This window comes from Astyanax mexicanus, chromosome 8 (assembly GCF_023375975.1).
Source record: "Astyanax mexicanus isolate ESR-SI-001 chromosome 8, AstMex3_surface, whole genome shotgun sequence".
NCBI classification, from domain to species: Eukaryota; Metazoa; Chordata; class Actinopteri; order Characiformes; family Acestrorhamphidae; genus Astyanax; species Astyanax mexicanus.
In genome coordinates, this window is record NC_064415.1 from 21,223,482 (window position 1) to 21,239,811 (window position 16,330).

The following is a 16,330-nucleotide window of genomic DNA, read 5'->3' on the forward strand; positions in this document are numbered from 1 at the left end:
TAACACAGATAATTGATACTATAGACGGTTTATTATATCTATATATAGTGTATACCTAATGTCAACCAAAGATTGTGTGTGTTTCTTTGTGTGTATGTGTCTGTGTTTGTGTGTGTTTGGGGCCTAGCATTCCACAGCAGGTTTAATAATGGATTAGTGCAGTGTGTTTGGGGGCTGGTGGGGTCATCCAGTACAGTGCGAGTGCAGTGATGTATGGAGCTGAATGATTCACAGTATGAGCTGTATTTCATACTACCATCTATAACAGGAGAAAACAAGTCTAGACCAGATTCTGCCAAACACAGTGATATACTCTGCAGTTCTGCATGCATATGGTCCACATTGGAAAGCATAGCTCTTTGTGCTGTCTTCCAACTTTTCCAAAGAACATTGATGTTACAAGTTAGACCAATCAGAGTCAGACTAAAGCTCTTTTGTGCCCATGTTACCTCGTTTACATTTTGCCACTTTGTCATTAGCAACTGGATTGTTTCATGATAAGATTTTAACCACATGAATTTACACTTGGTAGTCAGCTGTGTGTCTGCTTATGCTAAGCATACACTAGACGACTTTGAAAAGACTCTGAAAAGACTTTTAATAGACTAAAGTCTGACACCCTCTCACATCTAATAACAAGTCACAGACTTTTTCCTGACAGACTAAGATTTTGAGAGACTAAGACTGAGAATATTGCATGGTCACTAATTGCAAGACTACAACTAGATTCTTTCTAAGATGATTTCCTTCTGATTATTACTTCTGGTGAAGTTTAATAGGAAGAGAAGCTGTTTAACAGTGGAGTAGCACCTTTTGGCCACAGCTACCTTTCTGTGTACAGTGATTTGTTCAGAAAAAAAACAGGCAAAAATAAAAAGACAAGACACAGCAGAATGTGGACACAACCCTGGTTGAGTGAGCGGAAACGTTCCTGCTCTTGCCTTGCGGCTTCCTGTAGCTCTCCTATTGGTTGTTGACATTGTTCACGTCTCAAGACTTATGATAATATTAAACACAGTTGATTTTATCTGAACAACAGAACGAGAAAAAGACTGACTTAAACCTTCAGTCCTAACCAGCTTACACTGAACGATTGGGATGACGAGACCACAACTGCACTCTAGCAAAATTCTTAGGATGTTATCCCAACACTGGAAGTTTGTCTGCGACAGTGAAATCACTTGAAAATCATTTAGTGTATGGTCAGCATTAATTGGACAGACAATGAGAAATCTAATAACTAGTGTTTTGTTTGTATTAAGATTTTTTTTTTTTGTTAAATATGTCTTGAAGAGATGTCTGTGTTCACAAGTGTACTGAAGTGGTTTGACTGATCAAATCTGTATCTGTTTAAAATGCACCTTGGGTTCCTTTACACATTTAATCCTTTAATTTAATCCACTTACTGTTATTTGGAACAGGAATTTTGGTTGTACTAGAAGGGGCTTGGTTGTGAGGTGCATCTTGGAGAGGCGGATGTGGTTTTCGTGATCAAATTGGTCGGATCTGTTTTAAATGTGCCTTGGGTTTGTTTACATTTACACTTGCATTTTAATATGTTTTAATCTTATCCAGATATAATCCAGATTAAGTGTTCAGGTGTAAACAGGGTCTTTGTGGCTGCAGAACTCCACAAGGGGTGTTGCTGTGTTTTAGCTTGTTTATCCTCTTCATAACAAATGAAAAACATCTGCCTGAATAATCTGAATCTGATTGCATGCATTTGCTTGTTTCCTCTTTCTTCTGATAATCTGTTTAATTACTGTTTGTTTTCTGCACGAGCTTATCTAAACAATGGCCAATCAAAACAGTTCTAATTCATTGTTAATATCATATTCATTAGCATATTTATAGCGTTTGCTCCGTATTTCCCAGAATATAGCATTTTTTGAGTGGGGTTTGAGTGTACAGATGTGCGCAGAATCCAAATCCAGCCAACATTAGGAAACTCTATATGCTGTAAAACTTGCAGTGGTGTTTTTTTTGCTGACTGTGGACGAAAAGTGAATCTATTCTAATAAAAAAAAAAACTACTGCACTCTGAGAGCCCCACACTACACACCTTGTTTGCATAAAATTAATATAACCTCTCTCTTACAGTCTTGCTCTCTTGCACTGTGTTGTTTTTTTGCTTGCCTGTTCCCTCGCTCATTATAGCTTGTCTATATCTATTGTTTTATCTCTTAATTCCTATTCATTAAAGGTTACGTGTGCTGTATATTATTGCGTAGGTAATTAGCTAAAACAAATTCAAATACAACCAGAGAAACATCCCCTACTACAGTAGAATTTCCGTTCAGTGGAAAACTGCACATTTAACATATTGTTCACACTGTTATTTCGAATTTGACCTTTTAGAAACAAATGAGCGTACAAATCTCACAAATGTATTCATCCACACTGTTGATCGTATCAACTTAATTTAGTTTAATGTTGTCATTGACCAGTAAGAGAGTAAATTTTCTGCCACTATTTATAAGGTATTTATAAGGTATTTCAGTATCTGTAACACCCTATGAATTCAAAAGTGTAAACATATTTTGACTCTTTGGGACTCTTTGTTCAACTCTGTGAATTGTTTAACACTAAGTGTTAGTGTTATTTCTATTCTGTTTTTTGCTTGCTCTATGATCAGGAATCACCTTTGTTTGAGGTTTTTACAGGATTTCATATTGTTTGTTGGGGTTAAATGTGTGTTTTTGTTATATGAGTTTGTATGTAAAAGGGATTAAGTTCTGGTGGTTCCACTAAATAAATTTTGTTAATAGAAAGCTAAAGGCTCAATTATTCTCATTACTAAAAACATGTTGTAGTAACCAGTGACATATGGATGCACAGAAGAAAAACTTTGGCGAAAAAATAGATAAAAATATAGCAAAACTTTTAAATAGAAATATTTAAATTTAGAGCATTTATTTGCAGAAAATGAGAAATGGCTGAAATAACAAAAACGATGCAGAGCTTTCAGACCTCAAATAATGCAAAGAAAACAAGTTCATATTCATAAAGTTTTAGAAGTTCAGAAATCAATATTTGGTGGAATAACCCTGGTTTTTAATCACAGTTTTCATGCATCTTGGCATGTTCTCCTCCACCAGTCTTACACACTGCTTTTGGATAACTTTATGCCACTCCTGGTTGATTTGATGGCTTGTGAGAATCCATCTTCCTCTTTAATATATTTCAGAGGTTTTTAATTTGGTAAAATCAAAGAAACTCATCATTTTAAGTGATCTCTTATTTTTTTTCAGAGCTGTATATAGAGTCTAATAGGTAATACATTTATAGAAAGTGTTACCAAAGATTTTATTCCACGCTAGGTTTAATAAGTAATTATGGAGCACTTCTATTGGTCCATTCATGATTAAATTATGTCTGTATAATCTCTCTCTAAAATCTCTCTCTCTCTCTCTCTCTCTCTCTCTCTCTCTCTCTCTCTCATTTTGTTTTCCATCCATGAACACGCCAGATACCAGGTGTTGTGTAGACCTGCAGAGAATGGGGGGCGTCCAGCTGTTAATATTTCTTGGCTCACATATGCAGAAGCCCCTATGGTACCATTTAAGCATGCCTCAAGGGGCCCTTTGTGCTTCCAGTCAACACACAGACACACACACGCGCACTCTAGCCATCGAGACGCAAGCTTTTTTGCATGCAGGCTTTGCTTGCAAATTTGAAAGTTAACGAAAGTGTGCCTGCATTATTAGGCCTCTTCCCCTCCATTAAATTCCCATGACACAGGGTCTCTCGCCACTCATACAGGCAGAAATCTGCATAAAAAAAGCCATATACTATATTTACACATGTGTATGCGCGCTCATCCTGTTCGCTGGGGAGCAGGAGACCCAATATAATCTAACTTGCTCGGTCTCCATCTCCTTTTTTCTCTCTTTTCCTCTGATGCATGCTCTATCTCTCTGTCTCTCTCTTTCTCTGTCTCACACACACACACATTCACAGTACACACACACACACATTCCTAACTGCTTGTCCTCCCATGTGTCACCCACTCAGGAGAGCGTCAGGATTGGCTGGAGGTTCTGCAGTCTGCTCTGAAGTCCCGCTCCTCCATTTCCCACAAGCCCAGCAAACACAGCAGCAGCAAGAGCGGCTACGTGGAGCTGCGCGGCCACAAAGGCAAAGTGTACCTCAGCCTCACGGGAACTAAAGTCAGACTCTGCAAAACAGACCAGGTAGCTTTTTAGTTCAGCCATGTATTTATCATATTCCCCTATTCATGACAGAAGCTCCTTTTTTATAGGGAGCTTTTTGCTGTCTTATTTGTGCAAATGTAAGGGAATAGGGGTGAACGCTGTGATGTGTATATGAAGGGAAGGCATAGAAGGGAAGTAGCTTCATACGTGGGTCCCCACTGCGAATAACGCAAGCCAGTCTGAGCTGCGCTTTGGGTAAAATGACAAACAGGTGAAAACTTGTATAGGCAGATACACACAGACACACACACACAGACGCACAGAGTATATGTGGCCTAGCTTCGGTAAAACTTTCACAACTTTATTCGAAATGCATTATGAATTCATTAATCATTCATGTTATTAGGACTTGGCAGCATATCTTGAATATTGATATGTTCCAAACAGTTTAACACAAGATATAAAATGTGACCATGCTGTAATATTGTGCCTGCCACACAGGTTAGCATCTTATTTTTAATTTAACAACAAAAAAGCAAATGTATGGGGTCAAATGTGTGGAAAATAGGGGTGGAAGATATGGCCCTAAAATAATATCACGATATTTCTGGGTATTTTTGTGATAACAATATTATATAATGTAATTAGATTTTATTAAGTTTAAATATAACCAAAATAATGAAACAACTATTAAATAGCTTACACAAAAATAAATTGCAGCATATTTCTTGCACATATATATATATATATATATATATATATATATATATATATATATATATATATATATATATATATATGTATATGTAGAAACATCGTAACAAGATAATCGAGTGCAGTTAAATGAGCACCTGTCTCATTTGCACAACCGGTCTCTCTCTAAATTGATTATTTACGTTTAAATGTTCACTATTAAACTATAGTCTATAAGGTCTATAAAGTCTTGTGAAGAAAAAGTGCAATTTATCGTGATAATCACAAAATATTTATAAAAGAAAAAGTGTGTATATATAGTGCTTTTTACACACAAATGTTGTCACAAAGCAGCTTTACAGAGATACAGGTCCAAGCCTCTTATGAGTAAGCACCACAGTGATTGTGCCAACAGTGGCAAGGAAAGTATACTATACTTTTACTCAGAGGAAGAAACCTTGAGAGTAACTAAAACTCAGAGGAACCCATCCTCCTGTGGTCAAACTGGAAACCACAAACAAATAACAGAATAAAAACAACTGTACAAAAAGATGATGAGGCACTATAACTAATGTAGGAACAGGTTATACGTTATGAGTGTGAATAGGTGATGGACACACGTTCAGCTTTAATGATATAGTACAGAGAGTTTAATTAAGCTATTGAGTGTGACTGGATTGGATCAGTGCATAGATCCAGTGCAGGGCAGTAAAGAGCCAGAAAGATAATAAAGGAAAAAAAAAGAAAAAAAGTTGTGATTAATCCAGTTATTTCCAATTATTTTTATCTATTTAAAAAACAATTTATATCTGGCACGGGTCTGTATAGTTGCTTATAGTTAGTTTTACAATGTTCCTTGTATATAAAATAAAATGCATTTTTTTTTGCTTTATACCTGCTTATGAACAGTAAGTGTAAGTTATTACACATGACATGTAAGGTATTTAATAAGGCATTTAAAATGCATCACAAGTCCATTTTCGAAAGGAAGTGTCACTTTGGCTTTTTTTACTAAAGGAATTTAGACAGAGAAAGTGAATTTGATTTTGCTTAACACGGTTTTCTCGCTCTCACTCCCGCGTTCATGCATGCGCGGGCGCACCCCCTCGCTGTATATCATCTTTGCCTTTCACTGTTTCCTGCATTAGCGCAAAACGAGGTCTTTTGTCTTAATTTCTCGAGGAAATTTCTCTTCGTCAGCTGATTGAGATAGAGAAAACGGGAGGGCGAGCGGTATTAAGTGGAAGAAATGGAAATTGATTGTATTGTTTTTTGGTTTAAAATCCCCTTTCCGTGGCGAACGTGTGACCACGCGCTTGGAAGAGAAGGCGAGGGGGTGGGGGGGACAGGGAGTTAGATGGGGAGAGACAATGATGGAGGGAATGTAGAGGGAGGTGAAGACAGCGGGGCGAATTGAGGGATGAAGAGAAGGTGAAAGAGCATGCGATGGAGAGCGAGGGAGGGAGCGAACGAAAGAGTGAAGTGGGTGACTGTTCATGTTCAGTGGAGTGGAGTATTTAATTTAACAAGATGAACGAGCTTGCAGCTGCGTACCTTTCTCTCTCCTTCTCTTTCGCTCTCTCACACTCTCTTTCTCTTTCTCTCTCTCTTTCTCTCTCTCTCTCTCTCTCTCTCTCTCTCTCTCTCTCTCTTCCCTCTGGGAGACTGCAACCATGCCCTGAGCGGAGGTCACCCCGTGACTCCCCAAGGGAACCAAAGTCACGGCAAACAAACAAAAGCAGCCTCTGCTCAGCCTCTGTTTAGCGCCGCATTGATCCTTCGCCCAGCTACCTGCTGAAAGAGCCCCAGCGGAGGCAAGAACTCAATCATAGCTTAGCTTTTAGTGCAGCATGCCTCCAGCTCTCAGGCTAAATTAAGCATTAGAGGGGCACTTTTTTTTACACATATGTGGCGAATGTAAAGAAAACTGTATATTCACCATTATAGATTTATAGAAGGCGGAATTATCACTCACATTATAAATAGGGATGCACCAATACAACCTTTCCTTTCTGATACTGATGCCAGTATTTTCTAATTCCATATATCAATGTTAAATCTAATGTAACTACTTGAACATTGCCTATAAATTCTGAAATGTACAGGGTTATAACATAATAAAATTGGAAGAACAGCATTTACTGGTTAAATTAAATTTGCCACAAAGAATTAAGACATGGAAGTTAAGAAGCATTGTAATTGTAATCATACACCACTTTAATTCTCTTATCTTCAATCAAGTGTCTTTTAGTGAAGTATGTGCTACAAAAACATTAATATTGAAGTTGTAGTATTGTGATATTTAGTTTATTGCAATTCTGTATCAGTTTTCAAAAACAAAGCATCAATATATAATTTTTAGTTTACAGGTTAAGGTTGATATCAGACAGTGGTTCATTTAGTGTTGTGGTTAAATCCTCCAGACTCTACAGGGCAGTGTTGCACTATGTTGTTATATCGCTCTTTTCTAATTGCATAAAAAGTTGTATACTCTGTAACGTGAACTGTTTACATACCCTAAAATGTAAACAAATAAAAAATATATTTTTTTCAATATATTTTGTTATATTGAATTGCAAATCCCTAGCATATGTGTCAGTATTGGTATCAGTGCTCCCTCTTGTCAGTACCAATACAGTAGGTGCCAGTTTTGATACCAATGTTATACAGTATCAATGCAAAACTAGTTATCAGTATTGTTATGGTCTTGTATCACTATGTAGGTAACTTATTGTTAACTTACTAAAAATGTACTTTCACATATCTTCCTAACAATCTGCAGCTGTCTGATCAGAGCGATCAGTCAGCACAAACTGCTGAACGAAAATGTGACTCATACTTTCTCCTGCCACAGTTGTACAGCATTTGTAGTGAGTTTTACCAATTTCTGTATTTTTCACACTGTAAAGTGCACTTAAAATCTTTTAATTTTCCCAAAAATCTGTAAAGAGCAGTAAAGCCACTCTGCTAAAGTACAGTGTTACAAAGGAGTTTCAGTGCAGTTCTCCAGGACCGAGGCTGGAGCAGTATTAACAATAGCCGCTAACCGTGCTAGCTCTATCGCCATTCAGAGGTGACTATATCTGACTGTAATCTGTAGTGTGTTTTCCATACAAGCTACGTGGGATGAACCGCTAGCTGATAGGTTGCCGTGGGTTACCGGAACACTCAGGGTTCCTCAGTGTAGCGCTATCAAGTGGTGTTTACTAGCGCTAAGCTCTGCTAACCATGGCTAGCGCTGCTGCTAACCTCTCTAAATTATTGTAAATCTTTTCTTACTGAAAATGAACGAAAGCCTTTTACTCTCCCAAATAAACAGTTTTCAGGAGAGAAATCTGTGTAGATTAACATCCAGCTCTTGTTTAAAACATGGCCACACTTTTGTTCCTTACTAGTGTAAAATGTACCTTATAATCCGGTGCACCTTATGTATGAAAATGAACCAGAAAATTTACATCCGTAAAATACGGTACTACATCAATTACCGTGGTTTCAGTGATGATCAAAGTATAAAAGGGTAGTTATAGCTATTATTAATTTTACTATATTCGATCTCTACAAATATGTAGGTCCACACACATCCGTGTAAAAAAAAAAAAAAAATGCACTCAAAACTCAGGACACTCCAGAGCCTTTTCATCAAGGGTCATTAAAAAGCCTTGATCCTGTAGCTGAAGAGCCTTATACTGGTCTGGACAGAATGCAAATATTGTATATACAATATCGCTATGAACTGGTGAACTTCACTGTTGCATAAGCAAGTAAATAATAGCTGTACTCTGATTGTTATAATATGCATATACACACATTCTCATCAGTATTCTGCTCAAGTGTAATTTCATTTCTTTTTGTACTGATTTGAATTATGTCACTCTGCATCTCCACTCTGACCCTGACACACAGTCGGTGTTCAGAGAAATATGTAAAGGCCTCTTTTCGCATCTTTTATCCTATTTTTGCTGTCTCATTTCAGTGTTCTCTCACTATTTCATGGATTGAATCCAGAAGTATAAGCCTCTATTATGTGTGATAATAGTTTGCCATATACATATAAATCGTAGATGTCCTTGGTTCTGGTGCATGTGTTCCTGTCTGCTGTGAAAACCTGAAAATGTTGCCGCTATACCAGACTATACAACCCAATGAAAAAGGCGGAAATGTGGGATACAATAGTAAAGAAATTCTAGGAGGACAATACAATGAATATTGGTAATAGAGAAAATGACTTATCATATTATATATAATAATCATATATTGACAATATTCTTTTTTTTTTTGCGTTAAGATCACTGATCAACTACTCATACTTTTAATTACAGAGAGCATAATTAGTCCAGTGTAATTAGATAAGTTGCTGCTGTATATTTTGAATGAAAACCACTGTAATCAGTTTGAAAAATGCATTTGAATATATTTTTTAAGGATCTGTACCTATGACTGCAATCAAATCACAGGCCCTATCTTACACCCTGTACAAGGTGCGCCATGATGCTCATTAATATTTTACACCCCTCCAACAGTCTATTTTCCAACTTTGCACCAGTGTTGTTTAAATAGCACTAAAAAGGCACTACAAGGATGGGCTTTGTAGTCTGGAAGTGAGATAATTTCAGATACATTTCTGGCATATTGCTATCTTCGCAACGAAAAACACAGGTACGCCACTGACTTAATACAACCTAGGCAGACATCAACTGTCAGACGTTCGTTGCTATCTTGGCAACACAGGCGCATTCCCGATGCACGTACACCCCCACATGTGGACATGCAGTAGTGCACAGACACATATCACCTGACAGTTAGCAGCTATGCAATAACTTTTATATTAACAATAGACAGTATACTAAATAAAATAACATTTCTGTTGGTGTAAATGACAGTTTCCTCTGTTGATAAGTGTTAGACACGTCCATGTATGCTCTTGAAATAGAAATCTGCAAGATTTAGTCAGATTGCAAGCTGGTAGGTTGATTGCATGTAATACCCCAAAATACCCATGATAAATTAAATGGATTAGTACATGCCTTTTGCGTGTTAAGAGGTGCGAAAGCAATACTTTTCCTGCTGTGATGATTGCAAAGACACACGGAAATTCCATATCAATCGAGCTGTGTGGAATGCAGTTAACTGCTCATCAAAAGATTGCTAAAATAGGGCCCAGCATGTAGTAATAATAAAAATAATAGTAGTAATGCATGCCTATTTATCACTTTACTTAATACTTTGCTTATAATACACAGAATACATGAAGACAAGCAAGAAACTACATTGGTACAGATGTACATCGAAATGGCAAAAGTCATGGGATAGCGCTGTATAAAGTGTGTCATGACAAGTGTTACCTCAGGGGACAAGAATAAGTACTGTGTCCCATGAATTTTGCCATCTTTTATGGAAAGAGTGCTGCACTGACCTGTGAGATAGTGTGCTATCTCTTGCATTGAATGTGAAGGTGAATTGTTGTACGCTCACATGACCAGTTCTAGCCAGATGCTATTGGTCACAATCATTAACACCTACTGCACTGTACACTGTGGGTGGTAATGCCTTATGTGACAATCCTAGTACACATGCAATACTAAGAACCGAGAAATTTTAAATTCCTGTACTTCTGAACTTAAAAAAATGGAATTTCCCTTATATATAGCATCCACTATAAGGCCTTTTACAAAATTCACACTGCCTTAAAAAACTTAATCAGTTTCTCTGATTTTGCTATTTATAGGTATTTGTTTGAGTCAAATAAACATTGTTGTTTTATTCTATAAACTACAGACAACATTTCTTCCAAATTCCCCCAAAAAATATTGTCATTTACAGCATTTATTTGCAGAAAATGAGAAATGGTTGAAATAATGATGCAGAGCTTTCAGATCTCAAATAATGCAAAGAAAATAAGATCATATTTATGAAGTTTAATATATTCAAAAATGTATATTTGGTGGAATAACCCTGGTTTTTGATTACAGTGTTCATGCATCTTGGCGTGTTCTCCTCCACCAGTCTTGCACTCTGCTTTTGGATAACTTTATGCCACTCCTGGTGCAACAATTTAAGCGGTTCAGCTTCGTTTGGTGGCTTGTGATAATCCATCTTCCTCTTGATATTATTCCAGAGATTTTTTAAGTGGTCTCTTTTTTTCCCCAGAGTACATGACCTTGTATGTTACAGTATTTATATGTATATGTATTTATATGTATATGACCCTGTTTTTCCACAACATATCACCTTATTACTATGTTAAACATAGTCCTGTATACTGTATAATTAAGCTAACATTTAAACTGATGATTTAAATTCTGTACATTTCTATTGCAGGACTTTAACACTGGGATGGCCATTGCTGTAGTAGACCTGACCGCTGCCTGCGTGAAACACGTGGACCGCAGAAGCTTCGAGATCAACACTCCTTTTAGATCCTTCTGGTGAGTACATCTGTTTGTGTCCTACTTAGAGCTAGAAGAGCATACATTATCTAAGTGTTCAAAAGCTTCAGCTCATTTTGAGATTAAACAGGTACGTAAATCCCTATTAAATTAATACAACACCCTTTTTTAAAAATGACCTTCGAATCTTCATAAGCCTCTTAGTGAGCTTCTTTGATATCAATTCACTTTTGCTTCTACTAATGAAACAGTCCAATAACCATAGTTTCACTCAAGGTAATAGCCTGCAGGTTGTGCTCGTGTGTTTATGCTAAAACACTTCTTTTGGAATTCACCCAAGCAGATTTTTTTGGAATTTAATCAGATTGTTAAATTGGATGCAGGTGCCTGTCAAAATCTTTCTCTTAAAAATCCATTAATTCTGTGTAATATTTTTACAAAATTGAATGCATCACGGGTGGCTGGTGGCTGGTGGTTGCTCAGCAGTAGATAAGCCAAGCTGTGGATAGTGGGGTTATGGGTATGCAAGTGATTGTTTCCTTTAGAATGAGTGTCTTTACCTCAGAAACAGCCTGCAATTTCTAAATATCTGTGGTGTTTTCAGGCTGTAGTTTCAGCTTCAGTTTTAGACAACTGACAGATCTACAAGAAAAGGGCATCTGATTTAGACAGATCATAACTAATGTGGTCATAATGAATACATAAATCATGAGAATATTATCTGGTCTCGTTTCAACCCAGCTTTCAAATATACTTATTTTTAATTGAGCTAAACTGCTGATAAGGTTGAGTTTAGTCTGATATATTAGCCAGTTAATACACTGCTGTGAACAAATGCTGTCTCTGCTGCTCCTTGCTGTTTACACCTGCAGTATTGTGCAGCTTTCACTGTCCCATTGAAAATGCTTTGCTGCTGTGCTTTCAGTGTTAAAGCAGTTTCACACTGCACAGATATACACATTGGAACACAGAATCTTCTCACTTTATTTACTTTCTTGCTCCTGCACCAGACAGCTCTGACCAATCAGAGGAGACAACATGCTCACATGGTTCATTGGTAAACATTTTAGTGCGTTAAGGTTTGTACCTGTATGAAACCAAACCAAACAGTATGAGTAAACAAACTCATCAACTGATCCGGACCATAGAAACATAGAAACTACAGGTGTGAAAACGCTCTTAATTCACAGCAAATTAAGTTCTAATTCAGAAATCCAAAAAAAAAACAAGCTGAGATGTTTATAAAAAAGTGGAAAAAAAAGCTTCCTCTATCCAATCTGTCATGCATTCTTTATTCCAGCACCCCACATTGGTTTTATCTCCCCTCAAACATACAAGTATATACTAGTATTTTAATTAATACCACTAATATAAATATAAACATGATTACATTTGACATTTTTTTACATTCATTCTTTTATTTATATTTAAATATCCACTATAAAAACTTGTGTCTTAAGAAGAACAAGTGCGATTAAATGCAGTAAATCGCAGAATATTGTTTTGAATAATTGAATTAAATTTCTTAATAGATTGTCACGAATAGTTAAAATGCATTAACGGGGTAAAGTATTAATCTACTAATTTTTTGGTCCACATGTGGGGCACTATGTAAGCCAAAGATTTATGGTTTCTAATCATTTTACATTTTCCTTAGATTTTAGACTATTAAAGTATTGCAGTTCTGCCTGTTTGTTTCTGTGATCTACTGGATACAACTTGAGTTTCATTTGAAAGTGTGATTAAAAGGACTGCAGGGAAGTGGGGGGTATTACCTCTCGCACCAGATAAAAGGCTTTGAAGCCCTCTTTGTCTGTACTCTAGAGTAACCAGTGTACGTGATTGCTGAACCCGATAGTGTGGGGTTTATTAGTGCCAGATGAAACACTTCTAATCCTTTTAGACTTTGTTTGGTAGCACTTCTTATAGTCACTGACCTGCAGTGTTTTTCTTTTCTTTTTTTCCCTCCTTTCCTCAAACAGGCTCTCACTCATTACTGCTCCGCTTCTCTGATAAGACAATCTGAGCCACTTTCACTCATTATTGATCTGTTTTCTATCCTCTTTCCACCTCTTCCTCCTCTTTTTCAACAGCAGAGCTGCTGCGGTGCTCGTACAGTAGCGCCGTCGATGACATTCGACCCCGCGCGAGCGGTCTGCTCCGGCGAGGAAGAGGCTGTTATAGCGACGACCTAACCTATGATGTTTGGATGTTTGTTGTTTGGTGACCCTTTTATAGCCGTTCGATATGATTCTAAGCGATGCCTTCCTTTTTATTCTAGCTTCGGCTGAGCGGCGCTGGTTAAGAAGTGTATGTGTATATATATATATTTTTTTCTTTCTTTTTGGTGTCTGTCTTTTGTGGACTATGGGACGTATTGATCTGTTTGTGTTTGCTTGCTAAACATGGAGGCCTGCGTCTCTAGCGTTTAGTGTCGGCTTTGTCAACATAATTGGAATTTCTTGCTAAAATCAAGCGGCAAAAATAAACCCGATCTCTCGGATTCATTAAAAGTAATGGCTGTGGAGGGTCCCGTAACCGCCATTGATTTTTGGATGCCTAGTGTTTACTGGATTGTATATTCGGAGCTCATTTGATCGCTGCGAGTCATGAAGAAAGCACGAACGGTAGAACGACGCGTCTCTTCATGACGAGGAGCTAAATGAACGAGACGAATCAACACTTTACTTTGAGTACTTTTTAGTTTTCATACTGAGCTCACAACCACACATATGTACACACATTTAAATACATATCTTCTCTTCTCTTCAAATCTTTATCTCATTTACACACTCTGTCAGACACATTTACAGTAGCAGGGAGAAGGAAATTACTATCTTTTAGCACTCAGTGTGTCAGTCTGTCTGTATGGCTCATGTGGCGCTGAGCTGCCGATGATAATTTTCACTTGCATTCTTTCCATTCCTTTATTTTTATCCGTTTTCCTTGCTTTCTTTTTCTTTTCTCTGTACATGGACTTGTTTTAGAGCTCTTTCACAAGAGCTGTTCCTTGTTGTCTCTCGTGCTGCCTGTCTCATGCCATTGTGCTGCCTCTCTTTCTCTTGCTTTTCTCTATTTTGCAGTCTTTCACATTTTTGTGCCTTCATTTTTGTATTCTTTCAGTCTCATATTCCCTTGCTGCCTCTCACTTTTCCATGATCTCTCTCTCTCTCTCTCTCTCTCTCTCTCTCTCTTTCTCTCTCTTTCTGTCTCTCGCACTGCTTTTCTCGCATTTTCTTGCTGATCTCTTGATTTTTTTCTCGCATGCTGCCTCTCATTTTTACCTTTTGCATTCCTTACAAAGCTTTTCTGTCTTTCACTCTTTTGTGCTGTCTCTCTTTTCTCTCATTTCCGTGCACTGTCTCCCTCTCTCTTCTGCAGCCTCTCGTGCTCTTTTGCTGTCCTGCTGGCTCTTATAGCCTCTTGTGCTTGCTCTCTTGCTCCCTTGCTGGCTCTCACTCTTTCTCTCTCTCTCTCTCTCTCTCTCTCTGCTTCTCTCATGTTCTCTTGCTGTTCTCTTGCCTATGAAGCTCTCTCTCGCTTTCCTCTCTCACTGTCTTTCATGCTGCCTCTCGTTTTCATCTCTTGTGTCTTTCACTCTCTCTCGCTTTCCTCTCTCACTGTCTCTCATGCTGCCTCTCATTTTTTATCTTTTGTCTTTCACTCTCTCTCTTTTCTTTCTCACTGTCTCTCATGCTGTCTCTCATTTTTTATATTTTGTGTCTTTCACTCTCTCTCGCTTTCCTCTCTCACTGTCTCTCATGCTGCCTCTCATTTTTGATCTGTTATGTCTTTCACTCTCTCTCGCTTTCCTCTCTCACTGTCTCTCATGCTGCCTCTCGTTTTTTATCTTTTGTGTCTTTCACTCTCTCTTTCTCTTTTCTTTCTCACTGTCTCTCATGCTGCCTCTCATTTTTTTATCTTTTATGTCTTTCACTCTCTCTCGCTTTCCTCTCTCACTGTCTCTCATGCTGCCTGTCATTTTTTATCTTTTGTGTCTTTCACTCTCTCTCGCTTTCCTCTCTCACTGTCTCTCATGCTGCCTGTCATTTTTTATCTTTTGTGTCTTTCACTCTCTCTCGCTTTCCTCTCTCACTGTCTCTCATGCTGCCTGTCATTTTTTATCTTTTGTGTCTTTCACTCTCTCTCGCTTTCTTCTCTGTGTCTCTCATGCTGCCTCTCGTTTTTTATCTTTTGTGTCTTTCACTCTTTCTCGCTTTCCTCTCTCACTGTCTCTCATGCTGCCTCTCGTTTTTATCTTTTGTGTCTTTTACTCTCTCTCACTTTCCCCTTTTACTGTCTCTCATGCTGCCTCTCATTTTCATCTTTTGTGTCTTTCACTCTCTTTCTCGCTTTCCCCTCTCACTCTGTATTGTCCCTTCTAGTTTTTGGTTTTTGCCATCTCTCATGCTCCTCCCATGTTCGCCTCTCGCGCTGCCTCTTGCGCTGCCTTTTTTAAGCTGCCTCTTGTGCTGCTCTCACTCTCTCGCTTGGTCTCTTGCTCTTCCCTTTTGTGATCTCTCTCGCTCCCTATCTTTCTCTCTCACACTCTTATGCTGTCTTTTATTCTTGTGTGGTCTCTCACTGTCTCTCGCGCTGCCTTTAACATTCTCATGCTGGCCCTCGCTCTAGTCTCTTGCTCTCTTGCTGGCAGTCTTGCACTCCCTTGCTGACTGTAGTGTTCTCTTACACGCACCCACCCTCTCACTTGTTCTCTTTTTTTCTCTCCTTTCTTTTGCGATTGCTTTCGACCACTCTTTCTCTCTCTCGTCAAGCCTGCTGACTATCTGTTGTGCTTTCGCATGCTCACTTGCCCTCTCGCTCTTCCTCACTGTCTCGCTCTCATGCTCTTTTGTACTTATGTTTTCTCACTCTCTCGTTTCTTCTTTTGCTGTCTATCCAAGGTTAAAAACAAATGTGAAAACTTAAGAATGTTGTATAATATAAACTAATATAAACCATGTAAGAAAATAATACTGTTTATATGATATGGTTAAGGTGCGTCTCTGTGCGGTTTGGGTCAGTCAGTGTGGTCAGTATGGATCTGATGCTCTGTATTGATGGTTTAGGATTGAATAGCTGTGTAGTTCTGTGATA

At 38.0% G+C, this 16,330-nt stretch overlaps 1 protein-coding gene across 1 annotated transcript in view; it reads left to right on the top strand.

The window, feature by feature from the left end:
- Positions 1-16,330, top strand: part of arap2 (ArfGAP with RhoGAP domain, ankyrin repeat and PH domain 2) — a 168,159-nt gene that overhangs the window by 51,962 nt on the left and 99,867 nt on the right. Inside the window, exons 9-10 of the mRNA XM_022678436.2 lie at positions 4,015-4,193; positions 11,166-11,272. Coding sequence (XP_022534157.2) covers positions 4,015-4,193; positions 11,166-11,272 — 286 coding nt within the window. The remainder of the gene's footprint in view (positions 1-4,014; positions 4,194-11,165; positions 11,273-16,330) is intronic.